Source organism: Grus americana, chromosome 5, assembly GCF_028858705.1.
Source record: "Grus americana isolate bGruAme1 chromosome 5, bGruAme1.mat, whole genome shotgun sequence".
Taxonomy (NCBI): Eukaryota; Metazoa; Chordata; class Aves; order Gruiformes; family Gruidae; genus Grus; species Grus americana.
The window spans coordinates 67,271,393-67,291,365 of NC_072856.1; the positions used below are offsets into that span (position 1 = coordinate 67,271,393).

A 19,973-nucleotide genomic window follows, 5' to 3' on the forward strand; every position below is an offset into this window, starting at 1 on the left:
CTTAAGCTGGAAGAAGTCCTTTCTCCCTTCTCCTATGCTTCTCTCCTTGTTTTTGCATGGCTTGCTCACTCCTGTTTAGCGTCAGGCTGTCTTCCATCTACAGTGGGGTCGTGCCTTCCATGTACTCATACTCTAGGTGCCTGTCTTGGTTGGTATTCCTGAAAAAACATTTCATTTCTAGTTTCTGGCTACAAAGAAACCCCAAATTTGGTTTCATTTCCATGGGTTTGGCCTTCAATCCCAAACTAGAAAACTAAGCAGGGTGTGGAATACCTAGGGTTTTCTGCAACTGGGGAAGATGGATCTACAGACATGCCTTCTAAGAAAGCTGTGCATGTTGTCAGTGTCAGAGAAGTAGTTCATGTGAAAACAAAGCTGCGAGAAATCTGGTCCAGGGGGAGATTCCTGTCTCATCGTTTTACTGGAGACCCTTCATCTTCTGTGCCTGACGTTCAGAGATGCTGTAGGCACAGTCAGATCTCAGTGAAGCTCAGCAGCATTCTAGCCCAGTGCCCTGGAGAGAATCCACAAACGTAGCAAGCGTGCTTCTGAAGGACCCAGAAGGCAGCGGAGTGAACACGAAGAGCATTCCCCTGAACCATACCCAGTGCCTAATCTGAATTCTGCGTCTTGGCTTCCTCAGCCATGCTACGACATGCCTTGGTGACTTCCTGACACTCCGAGACATCTCTTGGTATGAAAAGCTCCTGAGATGTCAGTTTGACCACCTCTGCAGCATGCAAGAGGTTTGTAGCACAGTCACCATTTGTTCTGCAAAGAGAATGTAAATCATGTTATCTCATCATCTTCAGGAAAACACAACTTTCTCTTCCTCGTCTTCAATTTCAAAACAGCAATGGCAGCCCTTGTTATCCCACACCTGGAAAGCACGGTTTGCATATTTTGATTTCTTTTTTTTAAGGATGCTTATTTTCAGACTGCTATCAAATCCTCTCCAAAGACACTTTCTTTGTTCCCTGCCTCACTATTAACATACCCTGGTACTGTCAGCAGCAGAAGCTCCTTTTGGTTGGCCTCTTGAGAGTCTTGAGAATCTCTTCACAGTCCTCTGTGCAGTGTTGGCCCTCGTGAAGGGGTACCTTATTACAGGTTGTGGGGTTCTTTTACCTAAATAGTATCTCCTGTGCATAATGACAGAGAACCACTCTCTCTGCCTAAATATGTGTGTACACATGGCTTGTGGATCATTTATCCCTGTGACTGGTCTCAGCTAGGCAGCTCTTCTCTCACTTGGGTTTCTGCCAAGCAAATCTGCAAGGATGTACCATTTTTCTCTCCCCAGACATTGTCATCGCTGGGACAGATGCTTAAGTAAGGATAGAGGAAGCACAACAGTAGTTATCAAGTGGGGTGTTACCCCTATTTTGAAGGGGTATTCATAGAATCATAGAATGGTTTGGGTTGGAAGGGACCTTAAAGATCATCTAGTTCCAACCCCCCTGCCATGGGCAGGGACACCCTCCACTAGCCCACGTTGCCCAAAGCCTCATCCAACCTGGCCTTGAACACTTCCAGGGATGGGGCCTCCACAACCTCTCTGGGCAACCTGTTCCAGTGCCTCACCACTCTAACAGTAAAGAATTTATTTCTAACATCTAATCTAAATCGACCCTCCTTCAGCTTAAACCCATTACCCCTTGTCCTGTCACTACACTCCCTGATAAACAGTCCCTCTCCAGCTTTCCTGTAGGCCTCTTCAGGTACTGGTAAGCTGCAATTAGATCTCCCCAGAGCCTTCTGTTCTCCAGGCTGAACAATCCCAACTCTCTCAGCCTGTCCTCATAGGAAAGGTGCTCCAGCCCTCTGATCAGCTTCGTGGCCTCCTCTGGACTCGTATTCTTGCACACCAAGAGGGCCTGGAGCTCAGGGTGATAGATTTTCCCTTATTACAGGATTTCTGTTCCACTGGCGGACATCACATCCAGGGTCTGAGATGAACAGACATCCCAATGTTTATATAAATTAAAAAAAGGGGAGACAAAATCTCACCCCACCTCAGTAAAAGAAGCGTGTTGGTCTGTGGAATGGGTGCGTTGATCCTCAAGCAAACTTTTTAAACAGTGCATCCCATGGGATTTCAAAACAGTGCCAAGGTGGAGCACCCAGCTTTGTTAGTTTTGACCCAGATGACTCATACTAACTTTTAAAGGAATGTGTCTACTCCTGGTTGGTAAGATAAGACACCTTGGAAGTGTTATCCACACTTGTGCAAAATACTGCACTGGAGTGCATGGTGCCTTTGAAATGACCCACAGCCACTGTGTTTCAGTGATTGAGTCTCCACTGCTGGTTTGGACTTTGCTCTGGAGTGTGTGCTTGGACAGACGCTCAAAAGCAAAGCGGTGAATGTGTTTGCAAAGAAAATTTACTGAGTGATGCAAAATAAAATGTAAATATGTCAATTAAAGTTGTAAAATTTATCGTCTTACTGGCAAACTGGTAGATTCTCTGAAAAGCATTGTCCATGTGCATGTTCTGGATCCTGCCGCTTCCATAAAACCTCCTGGTAATTTCTAGTTAAAGGAAAACTGAGAAGCAAGAGCAAACAAACATGCTTTCCCCCCCCCCTTTTTTTTTTTCTATTTTTTCCCACTGGGTGTATAGAAAGGAAAGGAAGGGTGTATAGTCCAAGTGCTGTAAAAAATATATCTGAGCTTGACTGCTACGTGTATGTTAACGACACATCTCAGAGAGGTAAGTTACTCTGTTGTCAAGAGACAAGTATGGCCATACTGAAGATTACTGGTAGTTTCACATAGTGCTTATATTAATAGTAGACCAAATTTTTCAGATTCTCTTTTGAAGGCCTTACTAAATATGCAGAGAAATAGTGTTGGGTATTTCATTTGCAGTTCTTCAGTGCATGCATGTCTTGTAGTTGATTTGGATATGTCCTTCCACGTACATTTTTCTTAAAGAATACCATAAGAGTAAAAGTTAGGAATTTGTTCTTCCCAAGTGAAAATAATTCATGCAGCATGGGGAAAATCTACCTCTTTCCGTATATTTTTTTCCAGTAGAAAGGCTGGACTTGATTCCAGAAAGACTTTGAGGATCATTCCTCCCAAAACTCTATTCTTCCAGTGGTAACAAGTGACTCGGCCATGGATCTTTCCGTCTCTTACTCTGCACGCTTTGGACCTTGAGCACCAACTCTCCAAAGAGAGAGCTTCCAGCCCTCGTCTCACAGTTTTCCCAGGAACATACTGTGAAAGGGATTTCACAGAATGCAGGTGGAACAGCTCTGCTAGACAATGCGTAAAAAGTCTACACTGGTCATGGATTTGAGGATGGAGGAGACTGCAGAGCCATCTGCAAGGAGATCCCTTGCCTTTGCCACTGCACTACGTGCCTGTCTCAGGACACCACAGTCTCTGTTGCATTGTCTCCAAGTCTGAAGGAGGAAGTTTTGCTGGGACTTTCCTTTCCTTCTTCAGTTCTAAATTGAGATTTCTGGGCATGGACTCATCTCTGTGCCTGCAGGGATGTTTATGAAAACATGCTCATGGAGTTCTCACTAGACTGCTTCTTGCTCTGGCCAGTCGTTAGCCTAAGCTGACATGTCTGCTCTTCAACGTTGGGCTTACTTCCTTTCCCGTTCTTGCTCTGTCAGTGTAAAATAGCAATATAGTTGTAGTTATTTTTGTAGTTATTTTTTGTGAATTAGTTGTTTACTATAACAGAAGGGGTAATCCTTTTCTAACCCCCTTGTTTCTTACAGACTTCATGTAGTTTTTCATCAGACTGTCAGGTCTATCTGCCTTGGCAAAGAAACAAAAAATACTACAGGAGAAAGGTCAGGACATCTAGCTTAATGTGGTTTGTGCTGTAGCAGACTTAAAACGTGAAATCATGATGGCTCAGGCTTTCTCAGAATGATTTTAGGAGAATATTAAAAATTCATTTGAGTGGCTTCAAGTAGGGCTTCAGGTTCGTGCTCCGCTTGTTATGGAAAAATCCCAAACCAAAACAACCCCTCTGGGTGTTTTCCATTACTTTGGAATTTTTAGCAAGACCAATGACAGTGACTTTTTTTTGTCACAGGGCTATTGCTGTTGTCGGCTCTCCAAATCTTGCATATCCCATATTAGATGAGACCTAAGCAGCAGGTTCCCAGACTTAGGTGAAATCTGAATTCCTAGTAATACAGCTGTGGTAATGCTTTGCTCACACAAGGAGCTCCAAGCCATAGATGAGAGATTCTGATTTGCATTATAACATGCCTGCTGCGCTTAATCCTGACAATCAGGCAGTGTGTCATGAGGTTGGTCCCAGAGCTCAATCAGTTCCAAATCTGGAAAACACAATAACAGCAGAAAAAAACCTTAGAGCTCCTTAGTGGCTTTTGAAAGAGCTAGATTCTGTTCTGTGCCAGAAATTACTCATTCAGAGGCTTTCTCATTGAACTGCATTTCCAGCTCCTAGATATTTCTGAAAGAACAGAAGTGCAATGGAGCCTTCTAGTAACGGAGCCTTGAAAAGCCTCTGAGTTACTGCAGCATTCAGTCAGAACCAGGGATCTTGCTGTACAGACACAGGAGAGAGAAGATAGGAGTGAAATTGCTTTTTTTTCTTGTGATGAGAGTGCATGGGGCAGCCACCTGGTCATCACACCGACCTGTAGTATTTCAGGATGCATCCCCCTGCCCCCCTTGGTTTTTGTTTTCAGCTAAGGGAATATTTTGGAAACCTACCATCCCAAAATGAGGATGGGAGGAGAATGATGTGAAATGTCCTCTGAGGTGGTCTCCAGACTGCTGCTTGTCCTGGTCAGATTAATCCTAAATGTAAAAAAAAACTTTTCAAGGTAAGAAGTAATATGGATTTAGGTATAATGGAGCTCTAGATTTTAACCTATGTATAAATTACTCTTCTCTCTCTGTGTTTGAAGAGGCTTTTTTTTTCCCTCTTACCCATCTAAATTAAATATTGTTCCTTTTTGCTGCAGCTATTCATAGTCTAAAGTTGAGTCGCAACCATGTGGACTGGCACAGTGTGGATGAAGTGTATCTGTACAGTGATGCAACAACATCTAAAATTGCAAGAACTGTTACACAAAAGTTGGGGTTTTCCAAAGGTAATATTTCTCAGAGTTTGTAAAGAATATTGTAAATACCAGTATTTTGTTACTTTAACACTAGAAGGAGATTTTGAGTTTGAAGTTTTAATATGTGACTAGCCCGCTTTGGCCGTTGCAGTTTTTACAGAAGAGTATATTAGGGTCCTTAGGTTGTTGTACATAATTGAAACTAGATGTAAATAGGCCATGACTTATTTTTATTACATATTTTATTATTATTTTGGATGCAGCAGTTAGCATTACATAATAAGTATACAAAAATATGACAGTGGCAGTCTAGCTACGAAATAAGAATTACAGTTCCCTTTGCAACCTTAACTTCACTGCTGCGTCCTTGCGTACTGTGATGCATTCCTTAAATACGTGATCATACCTTCCCCTCTCGCCAGCTCTTGCTTTTTTTTCAGTTCATTAAACAGACATATGAAGTGAGAGGAGGGGTGAAGCATTTAGTCAGAAATTGTTTTCAGTAGGAATCCAGGCTCATTTCAGCTCAAAACTACCAGTCATAAAGCCGGGGAGGCTGAGATGGTTGGAAGAGAGGATGGGGTGCCTCAAGCAAAAGGCAGATTATTGCCAACCTAGAAAATTGGAACTTGTCCTCGCTGTCGTGGTGCTCCTATGCAGTGCTGAGCAACTACAAAAACAGGAACATACACATCTGGTTTGTTCCTTGGTCTCTGAAGAGACAAGAGCAGGTAATAGGTTTGGCTTTAATCGCCATGCCTCTGTCCTGTAATTAATGCCCTCTTACTCCACAGGGCTCTTGGGTAGATAATTAATGTTTGCCGAGAATTAATATAATTCAGTGCTTCAGTTCCAGAAGAAATGAAGCATTCTGTATCCAGAACATGATTTGGATAGCATATAATAAATAATAAGTGAGATAGATAGCTCCTAAACAATTTTGGGGGAGAAATACCAAGTAAAATCCCACTTGTTAAACAAAACCTGTCCTGTGTAAAATCTGCCCGTAGTGTTTTCTTCCTCCTTAAAAACAAACCAAGTTGCTTGTTTCGGTTTTTGTGGCGGGGAGCAATGCTGCCTTCGCCTACGTGGCCGTCTGAAGGGGTTGCTGGATTCACGCACAGCTACTGCTCGTGCAAGGCTGTGGTCCTCTCTGTGGGTCTGTCACTAGAGGGGGATGGAGACACGCTGTGCCAGTGGGTTTCTCAAGCCGATGGCAAGAAAATATCCAGATTTGCCCTGGGTAATTGATTTTTGGTTTGGCCACTGAACTGGAGAATGGATGGGGAAATTTCAGGTTGGATCAACTTGAAATAAAACAGATTTTCCACGTCAAAATGAAAAATTGTAAAGCTTTTCGACCAGCTGTCTTAATTGGGTCAGAGGGAATGAGAAAGCTTATCAGTTTTGTAACCAGATCATTTCCATGATCCTTCCATGCTATGGGAGTAAGGTGGAGATATAAGGAAGTTTAATGATTCAGACACACAGAAGAAAGGTATTGTGTTGTAAAAGTGGATGGACAATTATACACCTGTTTGCTAAAAAGTTGTTTTTCAAAACATTTCTGAAATTAGTTATCTTTACAGTGGAAATGGCCTAGTAATGCATTGACTGATACAATTAATATCACTTAGTTGCTCAAATCTCTCAGGAGTTTAAAATTGCAGATATTTAAAAATACATGCTATTCCTTTATAATTATTTGCAAAATATTTTAATGTATTGGTCTAAGAAAAGTCAAGCTTCTGTCAACATATAAGACCATTGCACTTCATAGACTGTAACTGATCTAGGATAATGTTTTTTCTACAGCTTCAAGTAGTGGGACAAGGCTACATAGAGGCTATGTAGAAGAAGCTACGTTAGAAGACAAGCCACCACAAACTAGTCACATTGTGTTTGTTGTGCATGGTATTGGGCAGAAAATGGACCAAGGAAGGATCATCAAAAATACAGCTATGTGAGTGCTTCGTAATATTTGCAGTACCAACTCTAGCCTGAATATAAGGCTGACATTATAAATGACAGCAGACCCTGTGGTTTAAGCTGTATCTTTTCCTGTTTCCTTCTCCTCCTCTTCCCCTGAGTCATTAGTTTTTGTATCGTGGGTATGCTACTTTCTATGTTAATTTGGAGCAGCTGCAAGCCAGAACAACAAGAAGAGCAAAGATATATTCTGTTTTCATGACCAAAACTTGTGTTTTAGGGGATTGGCCAGTGAATTTCCAGCAGCTGTGGTCAGGGACTGCTGAGCAGGGAGAGATTTTTCATTTGGTCAAAATCACGGGGAGTTTCCGTTGTTCCTGCTGGTTGTCAGAATAGTGGAAGAGTGAAGGGCGTACTGGTAAGAGGGGAAACGGGGTGTTAGCGGGAATGTTGGCATTCCTAACAGGACAGAGATACTTCATACAGTCGGAAGCTATCGCAGTGAGCCTGGTCATGGAGTTCTGTGCATAGATGCCAGTTGAAAAGTAAAACATGATTGAAAGCTTACCGGATCTTTTCATTAAATATCTTTTGTGAAGACTGGTTAGCAGATGGCTTTTGATTTGACATGTGAGCTAACTCAGAAGGGCACTTAGGGTGCTGGTGAATGGGAAGAGAAGCCCCTGAGCTATTTGAGAATGCTGTCCCTGGAAAGGTTTTTGAATATTACAAGGAAATTGTAAAGTCTTGATGACAGCATCCCAGGGGACAAGGTGGTGTTAAGGAATGCTTCATTAGCTGAAAGAGGCGGCTAAAAAAACATTAATTACAGTTCTGTACTGCTCAGATGGTTTAGTATGTGTATCCCAAAGAGTTCCACATTCCATAAAATTGACAGAAATAGTGATGTGCTCCTGTGAAAGCGTGTGTAGAGCTGGGATTGCTGATTGCCTGGTAAGAGCTCTGTTACCCTCCCTTTAAATCCGGAATGGCAGCGTAGGTCAGTGCTTTGTGCCATCGCTGTGGTGTCTACCGTCGTGTCAGCAGGCTCTTGTGTTCATTCAGTTCGTTGTTCCGCTCTTGTGTCCTGTGGTGTGGTAAGAGTAGACCTCTTGATTTCACTGCTGTGTCATTTGTCGTCTCAAAGCAACAACCTGTTACCCCCCACTCCCCTTGTTCTGGCACTTCGCTGCTCTTTTATTCGTGGTTTTTAAGAGCAAGCAAGTAAAAGCAAAGAGAAAGGGATCCACAGCCCTTGATAAAAAGGTGAAGTTATTCACCAAAATAAATGTAAAAACTTAATTTTTTTGTAGGATGCAATTACGCTGGAAATGCAAATACCCTAAATATAAATTGCTGTTTCAACAGTGATGAGAAATAAGACTTCCACCTTGGAATCGTTAAGGTTTTCTGCTTTTTCTTTCTCCCTACCCCATTTTCCATTGAACATACATACAGGGGTTGTATGGGTGGATTAACTGCAGCTCAGGACACAGTGCATATAGGCATTCATTCCATAAGAAGTCCTGCTTTAATTGGCAGCCCATGACGTGAAATCTTTTCTCTGAAAGGGAAACAAGACTTTTTGTGCTTCGGTAAATCTCACTGATATCCTCAAGAAATATCGGACAGTATTGCATAGTCTTTTAAAATGCTAATTATTGGCATAAATTGTGTATTCTGTACAAAATCTGCTAATGACAGCATCATTTTTGATTGAAGTCTTTTTTTTAATAGCTTAAAACTTATCAGTGAGGAACATCCCATATGTTCTAGGAAGAGATTTTAGGAGCAATGTCTGCCAGGCCAGCACAATGGCAGCTCTCACAAGCCTTACTAGCACTTTCTGTTAGCACCTTCATCTGGGATATATGTGGGTTTGGTTTTGGGGGTTTTTTTACATTCTTTTGCATTAGAGACACAGGGAGTCAAATGTTGCCTTTTGAAAAATTATAAGATGGATAAGGAGAAATATTTTTTGACCATTCACACTTTAAAGTAGAAGCTAAGGAGAAAAGGCTTATGTGGGGTTTTTTGTTTGTTTGTTTTTTTCCTTTTAAATGCACATTCTTTAGGAGGAAACCTGTAGTTGCAGCCATGCTAAATCTGTAACTTAAAGCCGTAGGTCTGCCCGTCGGTGTCACCACTCCTTTCTTCCCTCATCGATACCTGGGTACCACCAGCAGATGTAGAAGGCACCCTCAGCCCTCAGAGCTCATCGCTGCCTTGGGCTGCGTGCAGCCTTGAAGGACTCGGATGTCACTTGTGATGTGGGGTGGGAACCTTGGGGTAGGTGGTGTGTGTTGTGTCCCTTAGAAATAGAAAGTTGGTTTTGGTTTAGGGCCCGGGACATCTGCAGGACATGTTCCTCTGCAGAGTGGCACCGGTACTCTCTGTGGACTTTGGGACACGGATGGGGAGGGAACGGAGATGAGGCCGGTTGGGTGAGGCAAACTCCACGGCACCTTGCAGTTTCTTGGTATGGTGCTTGGAGGGACTCTGGGATCTGCAGAAGGGAATACTTGCTCAGGTGCCTTCCCTCTCTACCACAAAACAATCTCTCGTGCATTTGGCTTTGCCACGTACATTTGTTGTTGCTTTTTTGGGGGTTCATTCCACCCTGGGATAAAACTTCTGTATTTATTTCGACCTGTGTGAGAGCAACACTTCGGCTCGTAACACAAAAACCTAGCCTCACTTGAACAAGTGGTCCTAAAGGAAATAAAAAGAAAGAAAAGCGCAAAAATACAGCTTATAACCCAGACATGGAACGCTCTGTCTGTAACCCAGGCTGGTGAGAGACCCTACCAGAGCTCATTTGATAAGCTCTGTCCTCAGGTTTCCACCTCGAGAAGAAATTGGTGCAGCTCACGAGATGCATCTGCATCATTAGGCAGATCCTGTTGGTTACAGAGGTGAAAACAGAACTCTGCTTCCAGGGTAATTTAAAATTATATGTGCTAATTTCATTAAGGAATGGAGTTCAATCTAATCGTTAATGCGGTTAGACGCTATGGTTGCAGGGTGTCCTGTAAGTAGGTAAATGGAAAAGATGCTTTTTATCGATGCTTGAATGAACAGATCTTTGGTAGATGTGACATGATTTTGTTTCTTCACAGTGAAGTTAAACACATTTATTACCTAAATGTAGCACGGCAGCTGGTACAACAAGCTGCTCCTGTCAGTGCTGATATTAACTGCAGAACTCGTCTGGGAAGAGACAGTACCTCCTCCGGGCTGGAACAGTGATTCAGCTGACCTAACGTGAACAGAATAATGTGCTGGGAGCTGCTTCGGTAGCATGGGGATGATTATTTAAGGAAGAAGATATTATATTCAGTATTTCTGTGTAATATAAATTAAGATATTATGGCATAAGGTACTTAATCAGAGGATTTTTTATTTGCCATCAGATACAGTATTCTGGCATTACTAGGTTTCTGATACGGTACAATGTTAACTTTAAAAGAAATCATTTTGGGATATCCTTTTCATTTTACTGTACACACTTTCATACTGTTAATTGGAATATTTTTTTCATTGAAGCCTAATCTCTGATTTTGTTGAACTTGTTCTTCTAGATTATGGGTGAGAGTGAGAGAGGTGGGTGCCTTTTATGTATTAAATAGAGTTTTGGAATGTAACTGTCCATGTTTCCAACCGTCTTTAGAGAAATCCTCACTTGTTTTACCTGACTTAAGTAAAGGTCAGACCTTTAGGATGGCCCCCTAAATTTTATCAGTTCCTGTGCTTGAAAACTGAATAGAGTAATTATGTATTTCCATAATAGCTGTAATGTTGTGGAACTTCTTGGCTGCTCTTACCCTAAAGCTGGTATCTGTCTGCCTCTGTCTGAATCTCCTGTTTTGATCCGAAAATTGGATTTGCCTGTGCTGCTGCTCCTAGCACCAAAATTGCTGTCTGCGCAAGCAACATCATCTTGGCGTTCCGTCATCACCAATTCCGTTTTTATTGCAAGTCCCATTAGAAAGCATTTTAATTGTGGATTACCATTATAATAATTACTTCAAAATAGCTATTTTGGTAAATTTCCAGTGGTATGCAAGCCCTTACAGAGTGCAGAGCCTCTCAGAGGTCGTCAGTGCATTAAATATGTGCTGCTGGAATCTTAAATCAAGATTTCCTGTGAAATTTTTCCTATAATTTCTAGCTTTTCAGATATTTGGTAGTTTTGCTTATTTTCCATTTAAATGCTTACATTGCATTAAATACATTACGTGCTTGTTTTCCATTCTTTGGTGCTGGTAATAATTGCATGTTCTTCTGAAATTAAGTATCCAAATGGTAAAAATTGTCTTACAGGTTTCAACTTGAGCTTGTCTTGCAAGCTAAATGAGAAGTCCAACCCAAGAGGTAAAAGGTGATAGTCAGGGCATTAAATACTTTCATAAGAGCCTGTTTTGTGTACGTTTATTAATTACCTAACACATGACTGCATATTGGACAGAAGCTGTAATACAGCCTGTTAGATACTTAGATGGATCTCTGGATCTGTTGTTGTTCCCGTCCTTCCCCCAGCCCTCATTTCTGCCCGGTGCTGCCCTTTCCCTGCCCGCACCAGCACGACCGGCTGTATTGTGCTGTTGTAAACTGGATCGCTGCAGGTGGTCCAGAAAACTGGAACCCTGGTTGGAAGATGGGAGCGAGCGGCAAGGAAGCAGGGGATGACAACGGGGACGGGGATGCCTCATCTGCTTTATGCCAGAGCCAGCATCTCACTAAGGAGCAGCCTTGCCACTGTTTGGACAGCAGAGCTGGGCGGGGAGGCACTCGCGCTTGGAGCACCTGGATCTCCGCAGGCTTGTCTCAGGGATCCCATCCTCATCTAACCAAGCAGCTTGAGTTCCTTTGATCATGCAGGGTCCCATTATTCCTGAAAAGGATGAATTATGAGTCATTACCGTGCTTACGTTGGTTGTATCCTGGAATTTCCATCTTTGGCAGTAAAATGAGTCTGCATATGTCCTAGAGCAGCGGTCTTAATGTGTTCTGGTCTGAGAGCGGGTGAATCGCTGAAGAACAGTGGCAGATCTTCTGCTTGTGTCTTGCAGTTGCTCTTTGAGATCTACCTAGAGTAAGACTTGAGTTTGCATTTCTGCGGTGCAGCTACGCTTTTGCAAACACCCTCCCTTTCATTTCCTCTGACTTGAGCAGATCTCGATCTTTATTACTCATGCCAACTACTCTCACTTTGACTTACCAAATTTAGCTTAAGCCAGCCCTGAGTTTCCTCAACAGCTCATGGTAGTATTTTCTCAAAGAGGCGGCGGGGGCTGCCCTCCGTTTGAGGGAGTTCTGGGGTGGTGGCAGCAGTTGGGGAATGCTTTAGAGCATAATTTACCAGTTGTGTGGCCAAAACCCAGTAATTAATGGATCCACACGGTTTTACAGGCAGTAGTGAGAGTTTAGGGTTTTTTGTGGGGACATTCCATCGCTCTATCTCTTAAATCGAGAGTTCAGAGTAAGAAGTTGGCTGGTATAATGCCTTTTAAATTAAAGACCTTTCCCTTTTTCTTGGCTATGGATCATCTGACTGAAGAGAGTCTGCAGAGACGACTTGGGAATAAAATGAGTAACATCTTCAAAATGCCTTCAGGCATTTTGCTGTTACCGGCTATCAAGACCATTTTATAAAATTTGTGAACTAGCTGAAGCTAACTTGTTTGTAGCTCTCCACTTTTTAATGTTGTATTTGTGAATACTCCACAAAAGTAAAATTAGTAGCATAACACAGCAATAATCATAAATATGTTGACATATCTCTAGAATATACTTGCTTAAGCAAAGATGTATATCTGTGAAAATATTGTTTTATTATTTATTATTTTAATCAAAGGCAGCCAAGCACATTTTATTTATGGCAAGTCTCAAAGTATCCATTTCAAGCCATTACTTCTTGCATGGAATATAGCAATATGTCAAAATGCTTTCTAAGGTATGCATTGCATTTGCACCTGAGTGATTTTTTTTTCCTTAGGAAAATAATAAATTTTAGTTGTTACCATGTGTTCTGATATACAGATTTAAGTAATTGTTGCTCTGGGGTCAGTATTTCAACATCCATTTGTGTTGGAAGGGAGAAGAATTCTCTGCCTGTTTAAATGAGGATTTATTACTTCAGTTGGTGTTAATTTAGCAAGTGAGTAGAAGGACTTGCCATCTAATAAAATAGCTCAAGATATTTATTTTTAAAAAGCCAGAAGAAGGAAAGAAAAAAGATTTTATAGCAGAACAGATAAGCGTGTGTATAGCAGGTATATATTCTGGGGTTTGGATGTGAGCGTAGCCACATTGCTTGGCAATTACACCACAATTTTTATTAGAATTTTAGATTATAAAATTGTTGATCAAAATCAGTGGGAGATGTTGAACAGTGCCATTCGCTGTAAATGAGAGGTGTTGCATTGGGAATTGGTCTGCTGGTGTGTTTTAATGCCGCCGTGATTCCTGTGCCCAGGAGATTGGTGCAACATTGCCGCTGTAAAATAACAAGAGAGAAGAAGTTTGGGACTGACGTGGGGGGAACCCTCAAGATCTGAGTGAAATTAGGTTTTGCATTTCTCAAAATTTTGGATGAGGACACAAAGCTGGCACAGCTTTTAGGAGAGGAGACTTGGAGCTTTTCCCATAAGCTTTGCCAGAATTGCTAGGCTGCACTTTTTTTCCCGAACTCATATATTTAGCTTTAGAAAAGAGACTTAGTTAAAAAAATCCTCTGTCAGTTTGCCTGTGAATAGTTTTAGTAAGACCTGGACCCTTTCGAACAAGAAGAAACCTTGTAGCTGTCATATTTGAAGATGGGGATGACAATTAGCTATTTTTTTCATAATGTTTACAGCTGCTACTGATGTGTAAGTAGTTTGGATGTTTTCCTCTGCACTATTAGTATCAAGTTATTTACTGGTTCCTTCACTTAAAGAAATACCTGTTGTGTAGAATTCTGTGCTTTATCCATACAATGTTTTTAGGCTTTTATTACTTTTAAGCCTAGCAGCTTTAGATTGCTGCTTGGCTGGTTTCCTGCTAAACTTACTGTTTCTGAATTCATCTTAGCTGGCCACCATCGTTCTTCATGCAGAAAAAGCCTGGCAATACCAAAGAATATTCATTTAGATGTTACGTCCCTGAATTTCATCTGATGTTGTTCAGACAGGTGTGGTTTTTGTTTTGGTTAGTCGGGGACTCCAGGGATGTTACTATATTTACTGAATTTTTATCATCTTGATAATCTAGAAATTCTGTGCAGCTGAAGTTGGGCTCTCAAATAATTGTGTCCTTAGAGGCACGTTGTGTGGAGGGGGTTGTTCTGTGCTTTGCAAGGCTAGGTCAGTTCAGGCCTTACATTAGCCCTGATTTAAGCAGATCCTCGTGCTGATTTTTTTCTTTTTCTCATCGTGGGACGGACATTCTGCTTTACTTAAACCTCTGCCATTTTGTTGGACTAGAGACTAGGAGATTAGGAGTGCAATCAAACCAGGCTTTAAAAATAGAGATGCTGATTAGTTGCGTTTCTTGGCTGTTTGGTCAGACCATCAGTAACTGCTTTAGAAGAAAATGTGTAAAAGATGCTCTCCCTTTCCCTTCTTCTTTCCCTGTCCCCTCCTCATCAGAAAGTAGGTCTCAGTTATGGAAAAGTGTTTTCACTGCCTGCTTCAAAAATTTGGTACATCGATGATCTGCTTTTTTAGTAGCATAACATGCTTTAACTGGAGAAGAAAACATGATGAAGAAGAAGAATTAATTATCTTTGTAGAAAATGTTTTTGCAAGGCATTGCCTTTCATACCATTTCCTCCGTGAAGTGTGTTTCTCACTGTGCAGCTGAAGTAAAACCGTAGAAGGCGTTTTGCCCAAAGCCACCATGACATCTCTCTGCAGCCCTCAGATGACGACGATGATGGCTGAAATTCACCTCTGTGTTTGTTCCACCGGACACATCTGCCTTCAGCCTAAATCCTGCTAGCAAGCTGCGTCGTGATGGCACAACAGCTACACCGGGAGATTAAGAACAAATTCTGTCAATACTTTTTTCCTTTTTATCTGTATCGTCACCTCTGGTGGCAACCTTGCGGAGGAGATTTGGGCAACTCCTGGCTTCATCTTGCAGCTACCTGCTGAGTACTGCTGACTTTGTTTTCACAGGGGCTGAAACTCAGGACAGGAGTTTGGCAGAGTTGTCTATAGGGAATCGCCACGTCGGTCCAGACAGTGTTTTGCTAATCGAATGGAGCAGCTTAAGTGATTACTGTCTCAGGTGTTGGTAGTGATTTAGGCTAAACTGTCTTATTTCTGTTGAAGGAGAACAGAGGAGCATTAATATATTCAAGAAAAGTATCTCAGCTAGGGAGTTAAACTTCCTAAACCGCCTTTGGACTGGGAGAAGTACAGATGGGAGATTAATGTCATCATGCCTGTGGTTGTAGCAATCATTAAAAGGGGGTTTGCTTTGAAAATAGGGGGGGGGGGGGGGGCGAAACAAACTGTGTTGAAAGTCTGGGCTTTGTCTCAGAAATGAAAAACCCTCTGATGCTTGGAACCAGCTGCTGGAAAGCCAGCCTCGCTGCCCCTCGGTCAGATTTAGTTGTCGGGCTCGTCTTCAAAATGCGAATGCCATTGGGACCCAAGATTAGGGTTAAGGAAAGAAAGGAAAATATAACGCTGTCTCAGTTGGGTTGCAGAATGTATTTGATGGAACGCATGGATATTTTGCTATCTTGTATAATTTTGTGGTGATTTTCATGTTTTACTGATCAGTCGTTCACACAATACTAGTAAAGTAGTGCTTTTAAAAGAATATACTGTATCATTATTCCCCTTCTCTCCCAAACAACAGAGAGGGTCAGATATACTTTGGATTTTAGGTATTTTAAGTTTCTCGAATCTCTTGAGAGAGGTGCTTCAGTGTTCATGTTCAGATACGCTTTAAAAAGGAAAAGTCTTTTAAAAGGACAGTTCACCTCTTCATCTGCCACTGCAAGTTGAAACACTAATAAGCAATCCTATTTCTCACTCTGAGAGCTCTCAAGCCTTCCAATTTGATACATAAAATTAAAATTCTGACTTTTCAAGCAATATTTTTAATAGCTTTCTTTGTGTTGAAAAGCACTAGATTGCCTTCCTTATGTACTGGTCTAAGTGGTTGATTTCAGTGGATTCAAGATTTCAAGGCAGTGGTAAAATTCAGTGGTAAAATAATTTTCAGTGACATTCTACCCCAAACCCACCAGAGTTAACAGATACCTTTCAATTCAATTTAGGTGGTTTGTTAAGCCCATACTATAATACACGTGATGTTTTTTAAACTCTTTTGAGCATGTAATGTGCAAATTTTTTCATTATATGAGAATTTAAGTACTTTATAACAAACGCATGAGGTTAGGTAATGACCTGTGTTAGTAAGCACGCATTGCCGTACTTGACCAGGAGAAATGTGTTGTCCCTGGATGCGCTGGCTTTATTTGATAACAGCACTAATAGTAGTCTTTACATGAACATGTTCTTTTTTTCTTTTTTTTATAGGATGCGAGATACTGCAAGAAAAATAGAAGAAAAGTATTTTTCCAACCTTGCAACGCATGTTGAATTTCTTCCGGTTGAATGGAGATCAAAACTTACCCTCGATGGAGGTACATTACTTACTGGTTCTTTTGCTGTTCCAGTAGCTGCAGTCTGCAAAATTGTCCCCAGAAGTTTCACGCCGTGTTCTCTGCACATGCCTTGTTTGGATTTTATCATTTTCCTGCACATAACTCAAGTCTCTTTTTGTTTTCTTCAGACACTGTCGACTCCATCACTCCAGATAAAGTACGAGGTTTAAGGGATATGCTGAACAGCAGTGCGATGGATATCATGTATTATACGAGTCCTCTTTACAGAGATGAGGTAAGTGTGGTTTTATATAAGTTTTACTAAAGCAGGGCATAGGGGCTGAAACAAACTGGATGTAGGAATGTAAGCAAAGTTTACTTCTGAGACCCTGCACAAAGAATGCTAACACTTTGCAAGTATGCAGTGGTGATCCATAGTAATCAAAATACAGAGTTTTAAGAGTGAGAGGAGTAGAGAAACAGCAAAAAGTGTAATCGGTGTAATTTATTTAGAGCAGAAATGGCTAAGACGGGTCTGTATCAGCAGCTTAGAAATGGGAATTTTTTTACGGTATTTTCATGCGTCTGCATATTCAGAGCAATGGGAGACCATAGAGCTGAGATTCTTCATACCTCTTGCAAAACCTGTGGATATTTGTCATTTTGTTTGTGCCGGATGGGATGGCAGCATGTGTAAACATGCCCAAGCCAGTTTTAATGTGTTTGTGTACACTTGCCTTGCAGGAAAAACAAGACGGCCTTCAGTTACCTGTTCCTGTAGTGGAATCTTACTTTGCCACGTCTGTGTAGGCACATGTGTGCTTTAGTCTGTGCATTAATCAGAGGGTAAAAGCCTTGAATAAATGATGAAGTAGCCTGTAAAACATACAGAGTGCCTCACCCTGATAGCATCCTTTGTGTGTCACGCTTCCTGGAAACCCCTGCGGCGGGGATGTTTTAGGATTAGTTTCTATAGAAATCGTAGGGGGTTTTCTGTATTGACTACGTTAGGTATGGAGTAATGGTAATCATTTTGCAGCCTGTGCATGGTTAGACGAGAGCAGGGAGAGGAGAGATTTTCAAAGTTTACCTGTGGATTTGATGTACCTTTCACTAAAATGAGATATGTATAAGTCCTTCAGACAGACAATATAATTTTAAACCCTGAACTACCTAATAATAGTTCTGTTCCTGGTAGGAGCAATGGTGGGGAGATCGCTATGAGCCTTTGAAGCTTCCAACAGGAGCAATAGGTGTACTGAAAGCTGTACCTCTCTTGTTGCTCAGTAATGCAAAGTTTATTATTCAGGGCTCCTGGGTTCTCCACTGTATCAGGTTTCTGTCTGCTGTGGACCTGAGGCCAGCGTGAGCTTTTGTGGCAAGCGATGAAAACTTCTCTGGCAGCTTTAAAATAGATATTTTTTTATTATTATTTTTATTTTTTTTAACTGCATTAGAGGCTTGGCATGTCTGTGGGCGTCTTATGGGAAATGGATTAGCGAGTAAAGTTCAGGTGTGCTGGCCAGCAATGCATGAAAAATTTAATTCATTGCTCACTAGAACTGTAGTTTTACAGGTATATCACCATCCCTCAAGTACAAGAATTGACAAATAAAATGAGCGTGCTGTTTCATTTTCTTGAAATGTTTGCAGCAAGTTGATCGTTATCATATTCACACTGCATTGATAAATCTTACAATTTTCTCAAAGCAAAGTTGTACAATTTGAATTGCAAGTATTTGTCCAAAAAAGAAAAAGCTTTAACAAATGAAATGTTAAAATCTTGAAGAACAGGTTTCTGAAATGTGTCTTTGACATTGCAGATGAAAGGTTTGGGATGCAGGTTTTCTGGTGGTTTATTCAGGTACGGAGTTCATGTTCCGGCTGTGAGTTGTCAGGGATGTGAGTTCTTGTTTGGTTCTACTCCTTTGGTTAGGAGCTGGGTAAAGCTCATAGTCATTCAATAGTTTTTGTATATTTTTTCACCTTTCATTTTGCCTTTGGTTTGGCGTTGGGTTGGGTTGTTTTTTTTGTTACACTTCCTTATTCCATTTAATTTTCTGTGACCTAACTTTGCAGAGTTTAAACACAATAGTATCAAGTTGAGCATTCTTTTGGAATAACAGTTGGGTTTTTTCCCATGTTCAGTGTGGAGCTGTTTTGGGGCACTTTGCTCCGAGTGCTCATTCCAGCTCAGAAATGAGCCTTGTCTTCACGTATTCAGAAGTTTCTCAGAGCTAGTATTCCTGCTCGCCACTTCATAACACTGACCCAGTTCTTTGTGTACTTGTGGGCACTCCTAATGCTTTCCATCCAGAAATCCTAAAAGTATCCCAAAAGGAGCTAATTAAACTTTACTGTGCCTCTGTGAAATAAATGGGCAGCGCAGTGAGTTCAGCCTGGAGAAGAGTAAAGCTGCCGTTCACCTGCCAGCACTCAACAGTCCTTTGATACGAATTTTCTTTCTACCTCCAAGGATTTTCCCCACATCTAGAAGTAACGTAACTGCTTCTTTAAAGGTTTTGACCACTCTTTAAATGACTTGATAAGGGATTTGCGAGTGGGTAGCCACTATCTTCTTTCGGGGGGCGAAAAGCCACGTCGTTTTGGCTTTCACCTGAGATAGCAGCGAGCCGTTTCAGATGCAGCTGGATTGCTCTGCTAAGCGTTACGGGAGCGTGGTGGGTGACCCCCTCTCTGGTTTCAAGTATTGTTTCTTCTGCAGTGCGGCAGGAGAATATCCAAAAGGTGCCTCTGACTTCTGACGTGTAATGGGATACCAGACAGGAGTTAATAATTCAGTTACAGCCCTATGAACATCTCAGTCTGGTCTCAGAGCTCAGTCTGGAGGATGGCTGCAGCCAAAGGATTGAGCGGCGGCGTGTGTGCGTGGCTGCAAGGGTCCTCGTCTGTACAGCGCTCCACGATGAGTAAAACAGAATCCCTCTTTAAACGTTACACAGATAATAAGGAAAAACAATAAATTGGTATTTTGATGCACACGGCCCTATTTCTAAATGAATCGTTTCAAACTTTTATTTCTGACCTTGCTAGTGCCATCTGTGGTAACGTAACCTTGAGTTTTAGTGTCTTCAGTGCATGACTCGGTTTCACATCAGTGTCACCGTACCTTCATATTTCTTTAATAATAAATGCCTGTAACAGAGATTAAAAAGGCGAATTGATGCATAGTAAATTTAGCGTTGTCACCTTCGTTATATTGTTAAGTGCTTATTTTACTGATCTTCACTGTACTTACTTGCAGGCTAATTGTAATTCTGTAAATTATTGATACGTGTCTTGGCAGAAAATGCCTTTAGTACAGGATAAATACTATTTACATCCGTCATCCCAAGATCTCTGAAGATT

General features: G+C 41.5%; 1 protein-coding gene across 3 annotated transcripts in view; it reads left to right on the forward strand.

Annotated features, from left to right (window-relative positions):
• The window catches only part of DDHD1 (DDHD domain containing 1), a 64,718-nt gene that overhangs the window by 23,737 nt on the left and 21,008 nt on the right, over positions 1-19,973 (forward strand). For all 3 annotated transcript variants that reach the window (XM_054828279.1, XM_054828277.1, XM_054828278.1), the window contains 4 exons: positions 4,970-5,098; positions 6,884-7,031; positions 16,537-16,643; positions 16,793-16,899. In XM_054828279.1, the coding sequence (XP_054684254.1) occupies positions 4,970-5,098; positions 6,884-7,031; positions 16,537-16,643; positions 16,793-16,899 (491 nt within the window). The remainder of the gene's footprint in view (positions 1-4,969; positions 5,099-6,883; positions 7,032-16,536; positions 16,644-16,792; positions 16,900-19,973) is intronic.